Raw genomic sequence first — 19,421 nt, forward strand, 5'->3', positions numbered from 1 at the left:
ATAATAGGCACACATGCACCGCGGGCGATGTCGGGCTAACGATCGGGCTTCCTCCGCCGCATCTGCACCTGTTACTCGGATCCTATAGTCGCGTCGATGCACGCGAGCCGCATATGCCGATGGCCTTCTTCAGAAACAAACCGCCTAAGGCTCCACTCCTCCCTCCAACTTCCATAGATCCTGGAGCCAGAAAGGTAGGGTTTTATCCTACATAGCATTTTACGTCCTAACAATTCGTAAAAAGAAAAAGAAATAGACGCGGATTAAAAGAAACCAATTAATTTCGTGAAATTAAATCCCCGATCATTGAAATCAATTAAATCTAAAAATGCATTTGGATTTCATCAATAAAAGAAATTAATTATCCCATTATAGAGATGTGTATAAACGCAAAATATAATCATCCGCGACGCTCGAGCCTCGCGAGGGAGCTCGGATTATTGCGTAAATTATCGGCGCGATTAGTTTTATTAGAGAAAAGAAGAGAGGAAGAGAGAGAGAGAGAGAGAGAGAGAGAGCCACATCATCGATATTAATGACGGGATCTATAAAATTTTCCATCGATTAGGTTCGCCGTGACGGCGCAACCTTCTCTCTATCTCCATAAGAGAGTTCCTAATCGTAATTAACATCTCTCTCTTTCTCTCAATCGTTCCGTTTTATCGCGTTACTCCGCTTAGAGAAAAGTCGCCGACAAGTCGCTCACGCACGACGAGTCAGCGTAATAACGGCCGCTTTGAACTGACCACGAGCGCGAGATAAATGGACGGGGCTCGTTACAGAAAATCTCGTTAATTAAGGCGGAAAATATATATATATACGCGAACGAGAACCGCCCTACGCCACGCGCGTTGCGCCTAAGGCACGAGCAGTCTTTTTGTCCTTATTCGATTCGCGGAGCATCATGTGCGGAGCTCATGCCGCTCTTTGCTATATTATTGCCCGTCGACGACAAAATTGGATAAATCGCAATTTTAAATACGCGCACTGACCATCATCACCCGTCTGTTTCGGGACTCTCTTCGTTCCGCCGACGAAGTCGTGCGTATGATTACTACTCCGTTCGTCATTCTCGAGTAATCAACGTCCGCAGATATTTAATAATTACGTCCGCGAATTTCGACGGACAAGTAATTATTCCACGATGAAAGATAAGTTCAGGGAAAATAACGTTATCGTTAATAATGAGTAGACTCGAATAGAGAACTAAAATTAAATAAGCGTTGAAAACATATATTTTCGATAAAGTGATATTTTTTTTGCTCTTCAAACTGTAGTTTTTTAACTAAAATTTTTCCGACGATTCTGCGTTCACAACGATTTTCTCGAATGATTAAAGTTGGTTAATCTCGAAGATTAGCCTGCTTCTCTATGTTGAAAACTTTACACAACAGTTTAATGTTTTCTCTATAAGTTTTTTAAGTTTGTCAATGACTTTCAACTATCGTTGCGAAAGTAATATATCTCTGCGTCTGTTGTTAGTGGTCTAGTTGCAGGCGAGTAATTTAGAATTAGAAAGAGAGAAAAAAGGGAGAAAGAGAGAGAGAGAGAGACAGACAGAAAGAACGTACGCCTTTTCTAGATACTCTTTCGTAAAAATTCCCCGGGGCCGAAAATTTCTTTCGCCACGACCCGAGGCGAGGCCCCCCCGTTGTAGCAATCTTCGTCATGAACACCGGATGGCCGGATAGTGTAAAGATATTACCCTCTAAAGTATTTTAACCCGTCAAGGCAAATGTGCGGGCCGTTCGCCTCCTGTCCAGTTGTAATTTTGAGAAGGCTACCTAGCCAAGTTTTTCCTTTTTCTTCCCCTTCCTCGCTCTTCCCTGTCTTCATTCGAAACTTCGCACGCGAGGAATAATTTTCAATAAGTGCATCTCGCCGCGTTGCATCTCTTGTCTTTGGCAAACAGCCTTCTAGATATATAAGAATGGACTGGCTTTAAAAACTTATAAACCCCCGAAGAGTTACTAAGCTGATCTGTGATCTTGAATATCGCGAAAAATCACGAAAATAAGTTTCGAGCCCCAATCTTTTCCCTTCATTTATGAAATACATATGATCGAGTGAAAATCCTCTAAATTTTTCACTCTCATTGTCAGTGCAAATATCGAATCTTTCTTCTAGACAATATATCCCCCATTTCAGCTGACAGATTTTTCTTCGTTCCCGTGTCTAATTTCTTTTCGAAATCATCTACTCGGTGTACTTTGTTGACATACGACACTAAAACGATCATTGTGTGAACGAGACAAGAAGAGAGATACATACAGGTGAGAATCGGAAAGGACGGCGTCTCTCTCAGCTCGGCGCACTTAACTCGCGATTGATTTAGATCGAGGTAAGTCTCGAGCAGGCCCTGTAATCTCGCTGGCACGCCGATACGCACGCGAACGTAACCCCTGGGGATGTATCCGAAATCCAAGGGGAAGGAAGGGATGTCCGAGCCCTTTATACTAATGCGCGCGCACTGAATTAATGTCCCTCAAATTTACGAGACTCTCGTAGATCGGTGAATGAGCGACGATTCTCAGTAGAACAAATTAAACGGAAATGCGTCTATCGTGCTAGATGGTCCGACGTATCCTAAGATAGGGTGTAAGAAGATCTAAGAAAGCAACTGATATAATTTTATAATATATATACATAGAGAGAGAGAGAGGGGGAAAATTCTAATTTTTTTATCTCTGATAATATAAAACTTGTGAAATACTTTTTATACGTATCCTATTTCGCGGTTATATAAATTGTACGTCGTTAGATGGAAATTTGTGGCCAGAAAGTAGGATGGTGCTCCCGTTAGGAAGCTCCCTCCTCGCGAGAATCCTCAGGAAGTACCGAGGTCATCGCGTGCGGACCTGTATGAGAGACGATCGCGAATTTCCATTGTCGACGGCGTATAAAGACGAGAGGTTCACGGCTACAGCATATGCAGGGTCAGGTGATGACACTGGATGTCACCGTTAGTTGGCGATCATCTCGCAACGTCGCGAGTCCGAGTGTGTATTTGAACGAAACTAGAACAGTAATCCGTTCAGGATTATTATTCTGCTGCTAAATTTAGAACTGTTCAGGAACTTGGGAAAAATCATTCAATTAAAAATACCAAGAAATTTTCTAACAAGTCAACTTTATGACTGGTCCCTTATGTATATATGTGATTTTAATATATAATTTAATCGATATATGAAAAAAAGATTAAGTAAATTATCATATATGTATAAAATATTATAAAATATAGTATAATCATAATATATTTGTATTATTTCTTTTCACGGGATTTTAATTTAATTTAAATCGAGAGACCTCGAGAAATTTTTTTTTTTTTTTTTTTTTTAATTGATTTTTTAATAAAACTCCAGGGAAATTCCGATATGGTTGCAAAAAATATATGCTGTCTTTCTGCTTCTGTCTTATTTTCGTAATTTTAAATTAATTTTCTAAGAAAGTAATATTTGTGAAAAATAAAGAAAATGTAAGGTGAAACTTGCGGATTACATGCGTAGCATGCGTAATATGTCCGCTCGCGATGCGTACAATACGCATAATGTACGGTACTCGCGTGACAGGAACGATCGACACATTTTATTCTATGTTCGGCTAACGGTCGGGTTTCTTACTGGCGTTTCATGAAACATGCGCGACATTTTATCTTCCGTGTGATAACCCTGTTCGCCTGAATGCCATTTTTTTTTGTCTTTTTCTCCCTCGTATGAAGCGGGCTCGTTTCTTTCGCGCCTTCGAACCATCTTTTCGACATGTCATGCGACTCTGCTCAGACAGGAAATGATTTTGCATTCGAGATCAATTAATTCCTCGAGGTTAGTCATCGCGAATCTGCGGAACTTGCTTCCCTTACCTCCATCTTCTTTCACAATTTTTTTAAGCGTAAAAAGGGGTTTGAATAAAAATTAGCTAAATATTCTAAATGGGAATTGAATGCGAGGGACATAAGCACTACATAATTTTGTCTTATATTCACATTCTCGGAGAGACGAGAACGATCGCCTCCTATTGCTTATTAAGATACGTTGATTGAATTTTATTATTGCTGATATTTGGTACCGCGGTTTCCACGGTGGTCTCGGCAATCATCTCTGTGACGACCTCTTGACGAACGCGACGACAGGTAAATGGCGTTCGCCGTGACCCCGGTGATCAACCAGCGGCTTCCAAGATCGGAGAACGAGTTGGGGTAGCTCGGTTCCCACAGGAGCCGCTCTTCCGTGCTACCTTCGTACGGACGTTAATTCGTGAGAGGGAGAGGTCGCGCGGGCCGGAGGGACACATCGCCTGTCGGAGGATCATCGCCGATGTGGAAGGAGACCGGTAGAGGCAACATATGTGTAACGCGAGGGGCGTTTCGTGGCTGCGGTCCCGTCCGTCCGTCTGCGGCAAGGAGCCCGGCGAACGTAATTGCTACATCCTTAGATGCTGCCGTCTTGTGTATGCGCGGGTTGCGCGTTGCGTTGCGGCCGTCATCAGCACCACCATCCGTTGCCAAAAATCGTCTCATTGCCGCGGCCTCGCATCCGATATAGCGATCTACTCAGGGACGGCGAATTAACCGTTATCTGTGAAAAAATCAAAAAATTTTATTGTTAGTAAAAATATCAATACCGATAGCAATGCGTATGAAGTTATTTTTCTCGTCTATTTTATGTTGACCTTTAAATCTGGTTAACAATCATAATCGCCCAAAGGGAGAAACGTAATGTATATAATATATATATCTTATATACTATATATAGGAAAGGATGTATCTCGAAAAATATTTTGTGTCGCTTTTAAAATTTCACTGTTGAAAAAAAAAAATCGCACGTATGATTCAAATCTTTTCTCCGTTACACTATTATTATCCTTTCGAATCATACAATTTTAATCTGTCAGCGACAAATTTCCGTTTAGATATATCTCATATAATATAAGATATAATAATATATCACTTGAGAGAATGTATTTTATTTCTCGCAAAATAAATTTGCCTGATTTATACACTGGGCGTGCAAAGACACGTGTTAAAAGTTGCTGCCAAATTCTCTAGCCGTTACCTAGCGTTGTAACTTCCAATGTTGTTTTTATGAAACAGGGGGGTCCGATCTCCGCCATCCCTGCCATTTGTTCTATCGTGGCCTGTGCACATACGTGCACGCAAGATGCAAAATACGCGTGTGCGTGTTCGCGCGGCGCTTCCGTCACGCGACCACGCATCGCGCTTCCTTTCTTTTTCTCTCGACAAGCTTTTTTTTTTTCCTATTCTTTTCTCTCCCGGGACTCCGTAAGGCTATCTGTCGTGGATTTTGACGTTCGGCGACTCTCGCACGAGAGAACGAATTCCCGCGGATGCGGGATCCGCAGGAAAGACGAATGCGCGGGGAAAAAATTACTGTTTGAAGTGGAATTAATTTTCGCGTCTTCCCTCTTTCTTCGTTTTTTTTTCGCGATATTAAAAACATAGGTGTAAACATCGCGGTAACAATTTATTAATTTCAATTAAAATTAATCATGAAATTATAGCGTTTCTCAGCTAACGTTATTGTATATAATAGTGATAAGATATTATTAGCTATTATGATGATCGATCATTCATTGATGATTCATATCGGATCTTCAAGCAATCAGTGAACGTTACATTCTGTCGGTTTAATGTCGGACAGCCATCGGCGATAAAGGAAAACGATTATCGCGTTATCTCGGTGTCTTCGCTTTGCACGATGGTTGTTAAATTTCTCGCGATGGGTGAGACGAGACGCCCGGCTACTTCGATCTGAGAACTTAAACGAAGAACAATCCGCCGCGCCGACTCTCTCCCTTCCTTAACAATGTTTTTGTCCGTAGCGTAATCCACGATTTTGCCGTAGCTCACTTTTTACCGCCGCGTAACGATACTGGCAAGATTAACCGGTAACGTCAAATAAAAGCGCCGGAGAAGAGATAACGTAATAAATCTTCATTAGAAAGGAAAAAGCGCCGGGCACATATACACGCAGATAATACGACGATAAATGACCGCGCGACTCCCGGGCGTTTCCTCTTCTTTCCCTGGGAAATCGCAGGCAAAGGTATAAAGATATCCGACGCGAAGAACGAGTAATTTGCAAAATTATCCGTTAATCTCATAAAATTGCATCAATCGCGAAAATAATCGCTGACAATGAAAATATTTTAAAATAGTATACTTTAACTAAGTGAAACTTTTGTAAGGTTTATATCTTTTTACTTGCGCGAAAAATATTGTACATTAATAAAAGAAAACTGCAATATCTTGTAAAGCTTTTATGAGAAATCACGCATAAAGAGAAAACAATATTATTTTTTGGGGGAGAAGCAAGGGAGGATATTCTTCAGGATACTTCGAAATCAAAGGTATCTTTTCGCGCGTATATGTATGGTATGTGTATGTGTGTGTGTGTGTTAAGTAGCAGGTCAACTTGGAATTAATACCTCCCTCGCGGGTCCTCGGAATTCTAATTTAATCATGTCCACCATCACTCGTACACCCACGAGAAACGAAGAATCGACCCCAATTTAAGTCACGCGTTTCACTTGTCAATCATTATAGTTTAATGCTTGAGAACCAGGTTCCAATCGTTTCCGCTACCGGCGGAAGTTGAACCTGTAATTTTCCACATAATTTGAACGAAACTTTCGCCAAAATCCCTGACGCAAGGGAGTCACCCTTTAATGACGTGCCTCTTCCGTGTATTTTTCCAAGAAATATACTTTGCGATTGCTCTGATATTATTAAAAGATATTATTATTTATAAATATAGTCATAATTATATATAAAATAATAATAATTAAAGAAGAGATGCAAGAGATATTAATTTGTTGTTATACGTGATTTATAATTTATATACATGACTAGATGTCTCTTTTTCATATGATTTAATGATATAAAATTAATCTTAATTCATCTTCAATTTATTTTGACAAACTTAATCGGATCGCGAAAATCAATAATAATTAAATAATTTTCATTTCATTATATTAATAATTCACAATTATAAAATTTGTTTAATTGTGTCTCGACTTTACGGAAAATGTAAGAAAAAATTCGTAAATTAGAAATTTTCCATCCGCAACACAGATACATATATTTTACTCATTGTCAGATAAATCTCGTGTCGATTGTCGCGCTTGAAAGACGCAACCCCTCGACACGCGTGAAGGTAGCATGCGCCCCCGCTCACGCATCTCACGGCCGGCGGCGTAAAAGTAAGGACGGGATTTACAGTGGCGCTTGTAGGCAATAAGTCATGTCTGAGGAACATGTCGCCTATCGCGGAGCTTTTCTCGCGTGGCCCGTGGCCGCATACATAAAGATGATGCCATGGATGAAACGCGATACGGCCACTCCTCGACGATAATATCGCGCCGCTGCATCTTCGGGACTCGCGTTCGTAACGCGAAACGTTGTTGCTACCGTTGCTGTAAACCTCCGTTTAATCTACGAAGGACGCGTCGTTCGTTTCTCACACCGTAAAAATAATGACGCTAATCAATCGGATCGACGCTTAATCGCGCGATTAGCCAACGTCGGAAGAAGATGTGGAATTTCGAAGCGAGACTCGATTCTATGATATTTCTCTTGATATTCTCGAGGAAGAATCTTGAATCGTATAAAGAGATTTACTTTCGAGATATTTAGTTTTGCCTTCTTTGAAATTAAAATTTATTCCAAGCTATATGTCACTATTATCAGTACACACGGCCGATTCTCACTTCGGCTGTATCGGTATTCATCGACCGTGACGCAGCACATATTCGTAGACCCCTTACGATTCCCATGTTTTAACGAAACGACTCGAGAATTTTACACGCCTCTCTCTCTCTGTTCCTTGCTTTTTTTTCTCTTCTCATAGCGATGTTCCGTCTCTCCCGCTCGCAAGCGTCGCATCCCGCTGACGATATTGAGTAGAAGATTGCGCCGGTGCCTCTCGGGGTATGTAATGATGATTGTCCGGAATAATTTCGGTGGCTCGCCGCTTTTTGAGTGTCACGCTATTCGGGACAGCGAGCCTGCGACCGCATCGAGAGGGAGGTGAGAGAGGACGAGGGGAAACCTCGGCCAAATCTTTCCATGTAAATTTTCGCCCGGTACCTCTTCCCGCTCCCTTCGTCCTCGTCGCTGCCGACGATAAAATTGACTGGCGTGTAATCTTTCGGTAATTCGTACGTCGCGCCAGCGTTCGATTTTGCATCCGCCCGGGATTCTTTTTGCTCCGATTCGAGAAGCTCTCGTCTCCCTCTCGCGTGCGAAATTTCGTAGCTGTCGAGGTTTAACCGTTCGTCTTGCGGATAGGCGGATAGAGAGGAGGATCCGTCCCGAATCTGATACAAGTTTGCCGAAATCGCCAAATAACCATAAAAGTAGCGCAGAAATATAGTATGCCATGAAACTTGATTAATTGAGATTAAATTATGAAATTGGAGGAAGAGAAAAATTATTATACAGTAGTAAAATCGTAACTAGGATAAAGCAATAATAATATTAGTAATCCTATATGATTGAGCGTAGAAGATAAAATGTTCAAATCTCGAGGTCTAAATGATGATCCTAAACGCAAAATTCATCCCTTTTGACGAGCCATGAAAGAAAGCATCATCTCGCTCATCCGAGATCCTTCTTCGCCGCCTCCCTCTCCCTTCCCGCATGGGAGAGCTCCGATATCAATGTGTCTATCTTCTTCAGCTTCCAGATCAGTCGGATACTCGATATCCCGATATCTTATCGCCCATATGATTTCTGGCCCGCTTGTCTAGGTATAATATATATATATATATATATATATATATATATATTGTAATATATATATTCGAAAGTCCGGACGTGTATCCGTGCCCGGCTAACCCGGCCTCCTTCTCTTCTCCCACCTCCCCCATCCTCTCGCTAGTCCTCTCTCGCTCGCTCGCTCGCTCGCTGCCCATCCGTGGCTCTCGCTCTCCTCTCGCTTACCATCTCAATAACGCGAATGACTGAATGGTCGAGTCTTGAAATCCCGAGATAACCTTTATTGTAATTACAATGAAGCATTATATACGCGGCCGGTATCCACGGAGGTCGGAGGTCATCCCACGGCTGAGGTCTTCACTCGGCTTTGCTCGCCGCGTCTTACCATCTCTCCCGCTTCTCTAACGCGTCCGTTTTCATCTTCTACGTTCGTTGCGCGCTATCCCGCTTCACATCCACGAGATGATACGCGAACGGTATTTTTACGGATAATAGTATGAGCGGGAGAGATCAGAGAATAGCGTTCAAAAATGAAAAATTTCCGTCTTGCTATTCGATCACTTTTCCATTTTCTTTCGTCTATATATAAGAGACATCGTGCGATAAGCGCTTAATAAACATTATCTCTTCAAATACATTATATATAGATATATGTAATCTGTTTAAATTAAATATTTTTTTTATTTTAAACTATCTAAGAGAGAGAGAGAGAGAGAGACATGCTTTTTATAATTATTATTATATCTATCACTATTATATGCAATTACGTAATAATTTCGCAACAAGACTTGTATAGAGTTAATTCTCATTCGTTAAGTAATACCGTGTCCATGTCTCATTATCTTTGCATTCTCCGAACGGAGGACGAAGATAAGGGAAGAGAGGCAGGACTTGCCCTTTCGATTAATTTGTTTGCGCGTAAACGCCTCTTCCCGCCGATGATTTACGGATTTTCGTTCGATGACTCTCACGCGTCTGGTGCGTGAATCGCGTGTCCCTTAGGCGTGAATCTCGCAAACGAGATACCGATACGATGTACTTTGCGTAATATTATCTCGATTATCGAATTAAGGCTACCGTACCATTATGGTTTATCGTAATGCCCCGTGCTTATTGTAAATTCTATGGCATGCATTATTCCGATAACAATAAGGTGAAGGAATGGGAGGAATTAGACATGGAATGAGTTTAATATATTTCTCACGAGAAAATATAATTTCCAGTTTGCGAACGAGATTTTTCACCATCCGATTTCTCGACACATAGATCGTAATTTGGATACGAAAGCTAAAAAATGTGCAATTAAACTTTAACATCGCAGAAAAGGCGACTGATGTCATGTTCGCTGCAACTCGCGAAGAAATACTCCTTAGAGAATTTTAGCCGGACTCCTGCTTGGAATCCGCTTTCCGGACGATCGTTGAGGGGTACGGTATATAATTATACCAATATTAATAATTCAATCGCGTATATGATTATTAGGCGCCGCGATCGGCGAATCTCTCATTCTCCTTTTTGCCTTTCCTTTTCTCCACCTGTACGGGGGTTGGTACTCGATGAAGGCGGTGCCGACGACCACACAGAGTGCAGATGAGAAGCATGTCTCTGAGGACTCTGAAATTACTTTATACGGGGTGTTCGAGGGTATATACGTGCGGTTGTTCGTTTCCTTCAATTGTACTCGGATACGAAAATGCATAAACGAAGAAACATATCAGAAGTTTCCTTTTGTTTCTCTTTTCCGTTAATTTGCCTTTTCCTTTTGTTCGTTTGTCATATTTGTTAGAATATAGCTTGGTATGACATAATACACTATTCAATTTATTATGTCAGAATCATTTATAAAAATACAATATGTATATATAATCGATGCGAAAGCTTTGTTTTAATTTCATCAACGTCTTAATCGATCCGAACAAATTCGTCTTTCACGATTAAATGTAACTGGTATTTTGAGCGGACAATTAAAGCGATCCCATGTCACGCGAGACGCTCGAATCGAAGGAACGGAAACGAAAATGCGCCACATCGTCCGTTCTTTCGCATACGAGTTACACCACCCGTTAGAGAGGCTGTTACCGCGCCGGGTGTGATTTACGCGTCCCCTGATTTACACTGATTACGGGGCCCCGCCACGTCGCAAAAGCAAATACGGCCTCCCCTCGCTCTGTTCCCCCCGTCCCTCCTTCGCCCCCTGCCAGCCTCCGGGCCGACCAACCGGCCGGTTGCAGGTCGTCGTCGGGCACCCACTTGCTCAGGCCAACATCAATTCCCGCTGATTGATTTTACTCAGGTATTAAATTAATCCCCCGGAGACCTCGATCCGTACCGTTAAACGCTTTGCCGTTCGCCGCAAAGGGGCACCCGCGAGTGCGCTTTATTCGCGCATTACCGCCTTATTATCGACGGCCCTTCGAGCCCTCGATTATTTTAATACCGTATTACACGCAACCTGTTCTTCGTACTTGCAATACGCTTTTCTGCGCGCGATAAAATACTCTATATTAAAGAGTAAAAAAAAATAATTGAATAATCGAAAATAGCAATAAAATTACAAAATAATATATATATTGTATATATATATTTTTTTTTAGTGAAAAGATTACAGGAATATTACAAGATTATGAAAAGCTTTCATCTATTTTTTTTTTTTTTTTTTTTTTTTTTCGTAATGTGTGCTACCTCGTTACTGCAATTAATTTTTCAAAATAGCCGAATATCATGATATTTAATCCTATCAATCGGTTTCTTATGAATAATTAATGAAATCGGTACAAAACTGATCAAACGAATAAATGCGCGGGATTATATGGATCGTATTACACAAGTTTATCAGGACGAAAAAACAAAACGATGAGCAATTCGACCGATCGAAAATATTCGAAATTGTAATCGATTTCACTCATACATGAGATTTCCGATCTCGTTCTTTTCTATTTCCCCGTTCTTCGAACGCGGCGGCGATACTCGTTAAGGACCCCCGATCCTCTCGTCCCTTCAACGTATCAACGTGCGCTCGTACAAGCCGGCGTTTATATCCGAATCCATCTGGTATTTATCACCTCGTAGACACGCCGTAGCAAATTGGTTCGCGAGGCATTTAAGAGCCTCCGTATATACGAGTTTCTCTCTCACTCTCTCTTTTTCTCTTTTTCTTTTTCTCGATCTCTTCCTTTTATTATTTTCCATTATCCACTCTGTTCACTTCATTTTGTAATTCATATCGTTTGCATATATTCTTATATTGATCTCAAATTAATAATCACTACTTATATGATATAAGATAATATTAGATTATATGATATGAAAATAATGATTTATTTATAGGAAAAATATAATCTTTTTAAAAAAATTGTTTTCACTCTCTCATAAAAAAAAAACAGCATTGATCGCGATCGATAAATTATAAATTTATTATCAACAGCTTTAAAATGTATTTTCGCATTTATCGTGTCACACGTATCGATCTTAAAGGACGATACTAAGACGAGATAGACGAGCGGTCTACCTCGAATTCGCCTAATATTTATCGCCCTGTGGACACGCCGTGGCAAATTGGTTCGCGAAGCGTTTAAAAGCCTTCTTGTACAGGACACATCCCTTTACGCTGCTTTACCTTTTTTTTTTTTTTCCATCGCTCCACCTCGCTTTCTCTCGTTCCTGTTTCGGTCTACGTCGCGCGTTCCGTCGCTCTTTTTGCTCTTCCGGACCGTCTTCGAGGAGAAGCCCTCCGGCAAACGTGACCGGACGGGCCCCAATCATAAATTCCGCCGGGTAATGTAACGTCCAACGCGATTATTTACTGATACTTACCCGACGGCCAGGAACCCACCGGCGCTACCTACCTACCTACCTACCCATCCGAGACTTTTCCTGGACCAAGCGCGCGACATGCCGGGATGACAACGTATATACTGAGGAACCACTTGCGCGACATATATGTAATATATGTACCGAGGTTCATTTAAAATTTAAACAAAACAATATCACGATATTTTTTTCCAAATTCTACTTCAAATGACAATGTATTAAGTTTGGAGAATGGAAAATTAATAACTGATACGAATAAAAAGAGAGTTTTAATATATCTTTAATCGCGTGTACGTGTACCATAAAATGATATATATTCGAGACGCGACTCTCTTGATAAAATTCACCCTCGCATTTTGTAAAGTTCTTATAAATTAAATTCTGTATAGCTTTTAATAATTCGCGAAAGAACGCGGACCGACGTATGATATACGTCCCAACTTTGGCTTTTGTGTCCTCCCAAGAAGCGACGCTCTTGTATTTAGGGGAACGATAATGAACGGTCGTCTAGACTAAACATTCGCAACAATATGATTAGGGTGGATTGGAGAGTTCTCCTTTTTCTCATATTTCGAATATATTTTTGAATTTTAAATTTCTACGTAGAAAGAAAAAAAAATCCAAAAAGATCGCTCGATATATCCTAAATAATCTCCGATATATATTCGTCGAGATCTCACGTGACTTCCTTGCGTGCGTAGCGTCCAAAGATGAGAGAGACACAATTAGGACGAGTGCGCGTACTTCCTACCTGGAGCAAGTTTTGCTAGAAATTGGAATCGCTTTTCGGCGAACGTGACGCTGACGGTGCTTGGATAGAAGCCGAAGATACTATACGAGAAATGAGACTCGTCTCTCTCCTTTAGAGTTCGCCACGCGCGCTCCTCTTCCTTTTTCGCCCTTCCCATTCTCCCTTCCCTTTTGCCCTTCTCTCTCTCTATTTTCTTCCTCCGTTTCGCGGGCAAACAGACGCGCAATTCGCAGTATGTATTTCGCGATAGGGAGAAGGACAAAATATTTCGCGAAGAAAGGCCGGAGAGTCTCTTCCTTCCCCTTCGTAAACTCCCCTCTGCACCACCGCATCCCCCCCGTCATCGTTGCAGCCCCCGTGCCCACTCGCCGCGCAAATGAGGTGGAAAAGATAAAGGCCGCGGCGGGCGATCATTAACATGCACGCTATGCTTTCGAGGAGTCGCTGAAGGATCGGTTGGCTGGGTAGATTTGGAACCGCGGCATAATTTCGCGCATATATACTTTATATATGTGTGTGCGCGCATATATACATATAGATACCGCGAGAAACGGAAAGAAGCAGGGCGTATGAGGGATGGATAGAGCGGAAAGAGGATCGAGAGGGCAGCCGCGGGTAGAGATGCCAACCTAATGGCGGCAGCAATTAACAACAAACACGCTCATTAATCGAGAGAGAGAATCTTCGCTTTCTCCGTCGTTCTTTAACGCTTGTATTCTTTCTCTCTCTCTCTCTCTCTCTCTTTTTCCCTTCCTGCTACGAGCCAGCCACCCACCCTTTGTCGCGTTTTTCTTGCAAGCATCGTTTACCCCTTTCATCGTCCTATCTCCCTTCCGTGCGCACGACGTAAAGTTTCCTATTAAAAAAGAGGGGGAAGGGGGTTGGAGTACAATAACACCGTAGTCTTTTCATAAAAACGATCGATGTATGAAACCGCGTACCGTGCAACAGCGGGCGTGTTATGTTTACAAGGTTCCGCGGTTCATTTATCCGCGAGAACTGCTTAATTCGGCGAGGAAGACTGAAAGGGCTGCGAGCAACGCGTCTCGTTATGCGTCGACGAATGTCATCGCGAATGGCACGCTCGATCCGATAATCTCGACGAAATTCAAACGATGCGCATAATAAACAGTCATATACGTAAACGAGGAGTGGAGATACAAAGCTCGTGCAAAGTTCGATATGTACTTTTAACACTCGTTGTTTAATATGAATCAAATATTTTTCCTGCAGAAAAAGCAGGAAAAAAGAGATAAAATATGTGTGCATCGATCTGGAATATTCTCGATTCTCTTAGAAACTAGCATGGAAACAGCATCGTGTCATTCTTGTAAATTAAATCAAATTATTCCGGCGGTAAACGCTATTAAAGGACCCGAGCGAGATAATAATCGGCGAGAATTGTTGCGACACGAAGGTATACCTCGCGTGTGGCAGAAAGCCCCCGTCTTTCGTCTCTGACTTATTCGCATTCTTATGATACTTATCGAGGAAGGCTACATATTAACACTTTGATAAAGTGTGGAATATAAAAAAGCATTAATAAATCAGAAACATGTATCTTGATACGAAAACAAGATTAGCATATTATAGTTAACAATAAAATAGAAAGCAGAGATATGAGATGAGACAAATTCTAGACATCGGAGATCGCGACACGCATTTTAACCCAGAAAGATACAAAAATTATACATTCCTCATTAAATTTGGCACCGCCCAATTGACTTGAGAAGGTGACGCAGACGAGACGAAGACGCCTCGGGCATTAAGGTGGACCCGACGCTTCACACATGACGGCGCGTCCTCGTGCACGTTTTTGCGTAAAATATTCGTGGGGGACGCGACGTTTTCGCACCACGAGGTGTGAGAGGATGAGGCAAGGGGAGGGAAAATCGCGCGACGAAGCGGAGAAGAAATCGTGCTACCGGACGAGAGAGGCGCGAAAAAGGAACGGGGGGGAGAGACACCAAACTGCGACAGGACATGCGAGCCCAAAGATGAATCCCGATCACGCACGGATTCTCTCTCCTTCTTCCTCCCCCTCCGTAGATCCTCCTTTCCGTCGGTGCCGCCGCGATTCTCGGTCGTTCGTACCTCCGATAATTGGAAATCGGTCTGAATATAAATAACCCTCCTCGCACACGCGGACGAAAGCCCCGTATCCCTCCCTTCTCTCATCATCAACTTTTAACCCCCTTGCGCACGAGACGTCGATTTCGCGCCTATACGAAGGAGACTCTCCTCCTCGATCAGCTGCATTCTCATTTGCATAATGACTGTTCGCGGGAAAAGAGGACGGCGAGAGTGACCGCAGGTCGGGGCCAACCAGATTGCAGGAAAACAAACTACTGTGACAAAATCACAGTAAATACAAGAACGACCGATAGATCGCAATTACATAGAATCACAGACAAGGAATGCAAGTAATATTCAACGTATTTAATAATTGTTGGCATATATATATATATATATATATATATATATATATATATATATATATATATATATACTCTATCATTAATAATAAAATAAAATATACAATGTATAATTGTAGAGGAAAAAATATCTTTTTAAAACATGGCGGTTTTCAAAGGTGGTGAAGCCATCATTTTTTCATTCCGCCACGTTATTCTCCAAGAGACCAAGTGGGCGGACGCCAGACTTGAGCGTCGGTGCATCCGGTGACAAATTATGCGGAAAAATGCGCGAGAAGGATCCCGACTCGAAGACGACGGCGCGGCCGCTGACTGCCGCTATTCAGGAGGACGTTTCAATGCGCATACACGACGAATAGAGAGAAAAAGAGAGAGAGAGACAGACAGACAGACAGACAGACAGACACAGATAAAGAGAGAGAGAGAGGGAGGAGGACTTGTTTAATGAGTTTCGCGCAGACGAGAAGCGAATGTAATTTGCGAGGATCGTGCCACTTCACGAATCCGATGAAGTGTCGCGGCTAGAGAATTTATGAAACGGTGTCACACAGAAACGTCAAGAAACGGCGCATTTTCGACGCGGTACGCTGCGTCAAAAACGCGAATTCAATTTCCGCGAGGTAACTTCGCCGTTCTTCGGCCGCGCGACTTGGATCGTTCATTTCGGTACAGAAGTACAGGAACGTTTACTGTCAAACTGTAACCAGAGCGCGAAGCGAAGCTCGCTTTTACATCGGATGGAGTCCCGATCGAACGAGGCCTTCGAAGAAATTTGTTTAGCTAAAGAGTCATTTTACGAACGAGTAGAATTTACAGATGACAATAAAGAGAAATAATATAATATTTTTATTTCTGAATTAAAAGATATTTCTCTTCGATTTTTATACCACTATATTAATAATATTTCTATCTAAATATATCAAAGATCCTGTACTATATTTACTTTTTTGATTTAATGTCAATTAAAACATACAGAGATTTTATCTCTTTTACCCGCTTCAAAACATGGATACACAGGGGGTATCTCCGGGGGACTTACCGCCACTCGGATGATTTTTCACGCGGATACAGACGTGTTTCCCCCTTTGCACGCAACTTTACGCGCAATCCCATCCCACAGAGGCGGATAGGAGGCGGCGGTGGCACGGATTTCCAGCAGCTGGTCCAGGGGGTTTGCCCGGGATGTAACGTTGTAATTTCAGATAAGCGTCTCCCAGGAGACACGCATTGTGCGCCGTTAGCCGCCTCCACCCTTCGGCTTCCTTCGGCGAGGAGAAGCGCGTGTCGCCCGATGTTCACGCACACGCACGTAACCAACCGCGCGCGTCACGTCCCCCTTGTTACCGTTCATTACGTGGCGAATCGCGATATCTCGCTAGGACACCACCACCCTCCCGACATCAAGACTTCGAGTGTCAGGGCGCAACTTGCCGACTACACACAATTGTGAATTAATCATTATTCGGGATGATAAAAAATCGTTTTACTTCTTATTTGAATTCAATATTTTCTTAGGCGATGGAGACGCGAGATAGTAAATCTGTTTTGTTTCTCATTCAATTTCCAAATAGACTTGCCCAAAATTTTAATTCTTTTAATTCTAGAAGAAATAATTTTTTGATATATACATACAGAATATTGAAATTGAATAAATAAAACTTTATACATATAACATTTCTATTAACATCACAATTACGGTTAATCGTACAATTTTGCGCCGCTTTGTGAGTCGTTCGATCAATTTAAACACCATCTCGTGTTTCTCATCATCGCCGGTTTATGGGAGCCGACTAGTTTAAGTGACTCCGTGTCCTCGCCCTAAACGAGTCGATGCGATAAAGATGGGATAGAAAGGGGGGACAGTGACAGAGAAAATGACGAGCCGATGATCTTCCCCGGGGACGATGGAGCTCCACGGAGCGTGCGGACGCCCACGCGTGAGGACAAGACAGAATGGGATTCTTAATTAATCTTTGCATTTCCATTAGGATTTACGATATTGCTCTCGCCCAGCAAATCAATTCCAAATAATCGCCCGAAAGAGATAAAACGCTCTTCGTGCACTCATTCCGTCGACGTTTCATCTCGATCCGCACGATCCCATGTTTCCTTTGTCGTTAGGATTAATAAACAAATCAGAATTAACAATCATATAAATAATAATGTAATATTATTGAACGAATATAGTAAATAAAAACTTATCAGTATTTTCTTGTTAATTGAATATAAAAAAATAGATTTATATTTTATTTTACATTTATATTGCATTGAAATTTCTTGATTTTTATTAATTCAGCGATTCTCAGATAGCGATCTAAGAATTACGGAAGTATTTACATGGAAGTATGAAATCTAGTGTCAGTGTCATTCCGTCGTAACGTAGCGTCAGGGCACGAACTACTCGAAAATACAACATACTATTTGCTGCTTTGAAGGAAGACTATAAGTGCCCTTCGGTATCCGGTACCAATTGACGGACCACTTAACGCCGCGGTTTAACACCCGTAACGTTAGAAAACGATGTTTGACTTCTCAATGTGTTTAGGTGGGCGGCGCGTGGGCGAGGGATCCACAAGCTTCTTACTTATGCATTCTGGTTAGCGCGCGGGGAGAAAATTAATGCCCACCATACGCCACTCGGCCTCTATGGGATATACCGAAAGCACCATGAACCCGCCGCACTTGCCGATGCGATCGAGACTTTGCATTTGATTCCTTATGTGAGATTAATCTCCGAGAGGAGCTCTACACATTATAGGATAGATTTACATTTACTTAAGCAAATAAAGATACGAGTAAAACCACAATACAGTACCGTATAAAATCTCAATATTAACTATATCGCAAATATTGTATTTTTATATATGTTACATAATTGTCATAATTCTAAAAATAACATTCTAAGATTAACATTTTGCTACGTGTAATGTGTTTTCTTTAGAAACTAAATTAATATTTTACCTTCTAATTACTCGTACGAAAATAATTAAATTCAAAGCGCACGGAGAAGAGAGAGATATATTTTTAGCTGAAAGTGTGCTCGAGGTGTTGCAAACGCAAATTCGTTGAACTTTGGGTTAATCGCAGACCGAAAGACTTTAAGACGGACTAATTTGCGAAATGTTTTAAACGAATTGCTGCAACCGATTCGTTTGACTTTGGATATTTTACGCTTTGGATCGTAACCGACCGGTCATTTAAACAGGAAAATAATTAAGAGGCTCCGTCGTTCTTCTTCGTTTCATTCGAGCCTACGACGCTATACGCGGCGTGAATTATCCTATGATACTGCCCGATAAATTTCACCTCACTTTACGCGATTACGCGAAAGGCCTCGAAACCGAGTGGACAAACCTTGCGAAGAAAGAAGAAACTTGTTTACAGTTGTTGGCGAGAAATTTAACTTTATATTTACTTGGTTAATATTAACCAAAGTATCTTTTTTTGTTCGCAGAAAGGATGTGAAAAATTTTCAGATTCTAGCGCATTTTTTAATTCTTCTAGTATAATTGCACATTTCTCGTCTTACTTTCCGCAAGACTAAAAGCATTTTACCCATCAGCAAATATAGGTATACATATATTACACTTTTATTTGATTACATTTTTATTTTATTTTCTTTTGCATATATTCGTTGTGTATTTAATTCGCGAACGTTTATACGCAGTTGAAGATTTCCCTTTCAAGAGTG

At 41.6% G+C, this 19,421-nt stretch overlaps 1 protein-coding gene and 1 long non-coding RNA gene across 4 annotated transcripts in view; one reads left to right on the plus strand and one right to left on the minus strand.

The window, feature by feature from the left end:
* LOC138942560 (uncharacterized) overlaps positions 1–19,421 on the plus strand; it is a 46,124-nt gene that overhangs the window by 1,954 nt on the left and 24,749 nt on the right. For 2 of the 3 annotated variants that reach the window (XR_011448330.1, XR_011448329.1), the window contains exon 4: positions 8–194. This is a non-coding gene — a long non-coding RNA (uncharacterized lncRNA). Of the gene's footprint in view, positions 1–7; positions 1,189–19,421 lie in introns of those variants that run through there. The other variant, XR_011448328.1, reaches the window with a different exon arrangement.
* Soxn (SRY-box transcription factor soxNeuro) overlaps positions 4,014–19,421 on the minus strand; it is a 121,826-nt gene continuing 106,418 nt past the window's right edge. Inside the window, exon 3 of the mRNA XM_070312863.1 lies at positions 4,014–4,574. Within this exon, the coding sequence (XP_070168964.1) occupies position 4,574 (1 nt within the window). The 3' untranslated portion in view covers positions 4,014–4,573. The remainder of the gene's footprint in view (positions 4,575–19,421) is intronic.

Source organism: Polyergus mexicanus, unplaced genomic scaffold, assembly GCF_030449975.1.
Source record: "Polyergus mexicanus isolate NDT 795.1 unplaced genomic scaffold, iyPolMexi1.0 SCAF_23, whole genome shotgun sequence".
NCBI lineage: Eukaryota > Metazoa > Arthropoda > Insecta > Hymenoptera > Formicidae > Polyergus > Polyergus mexicanus.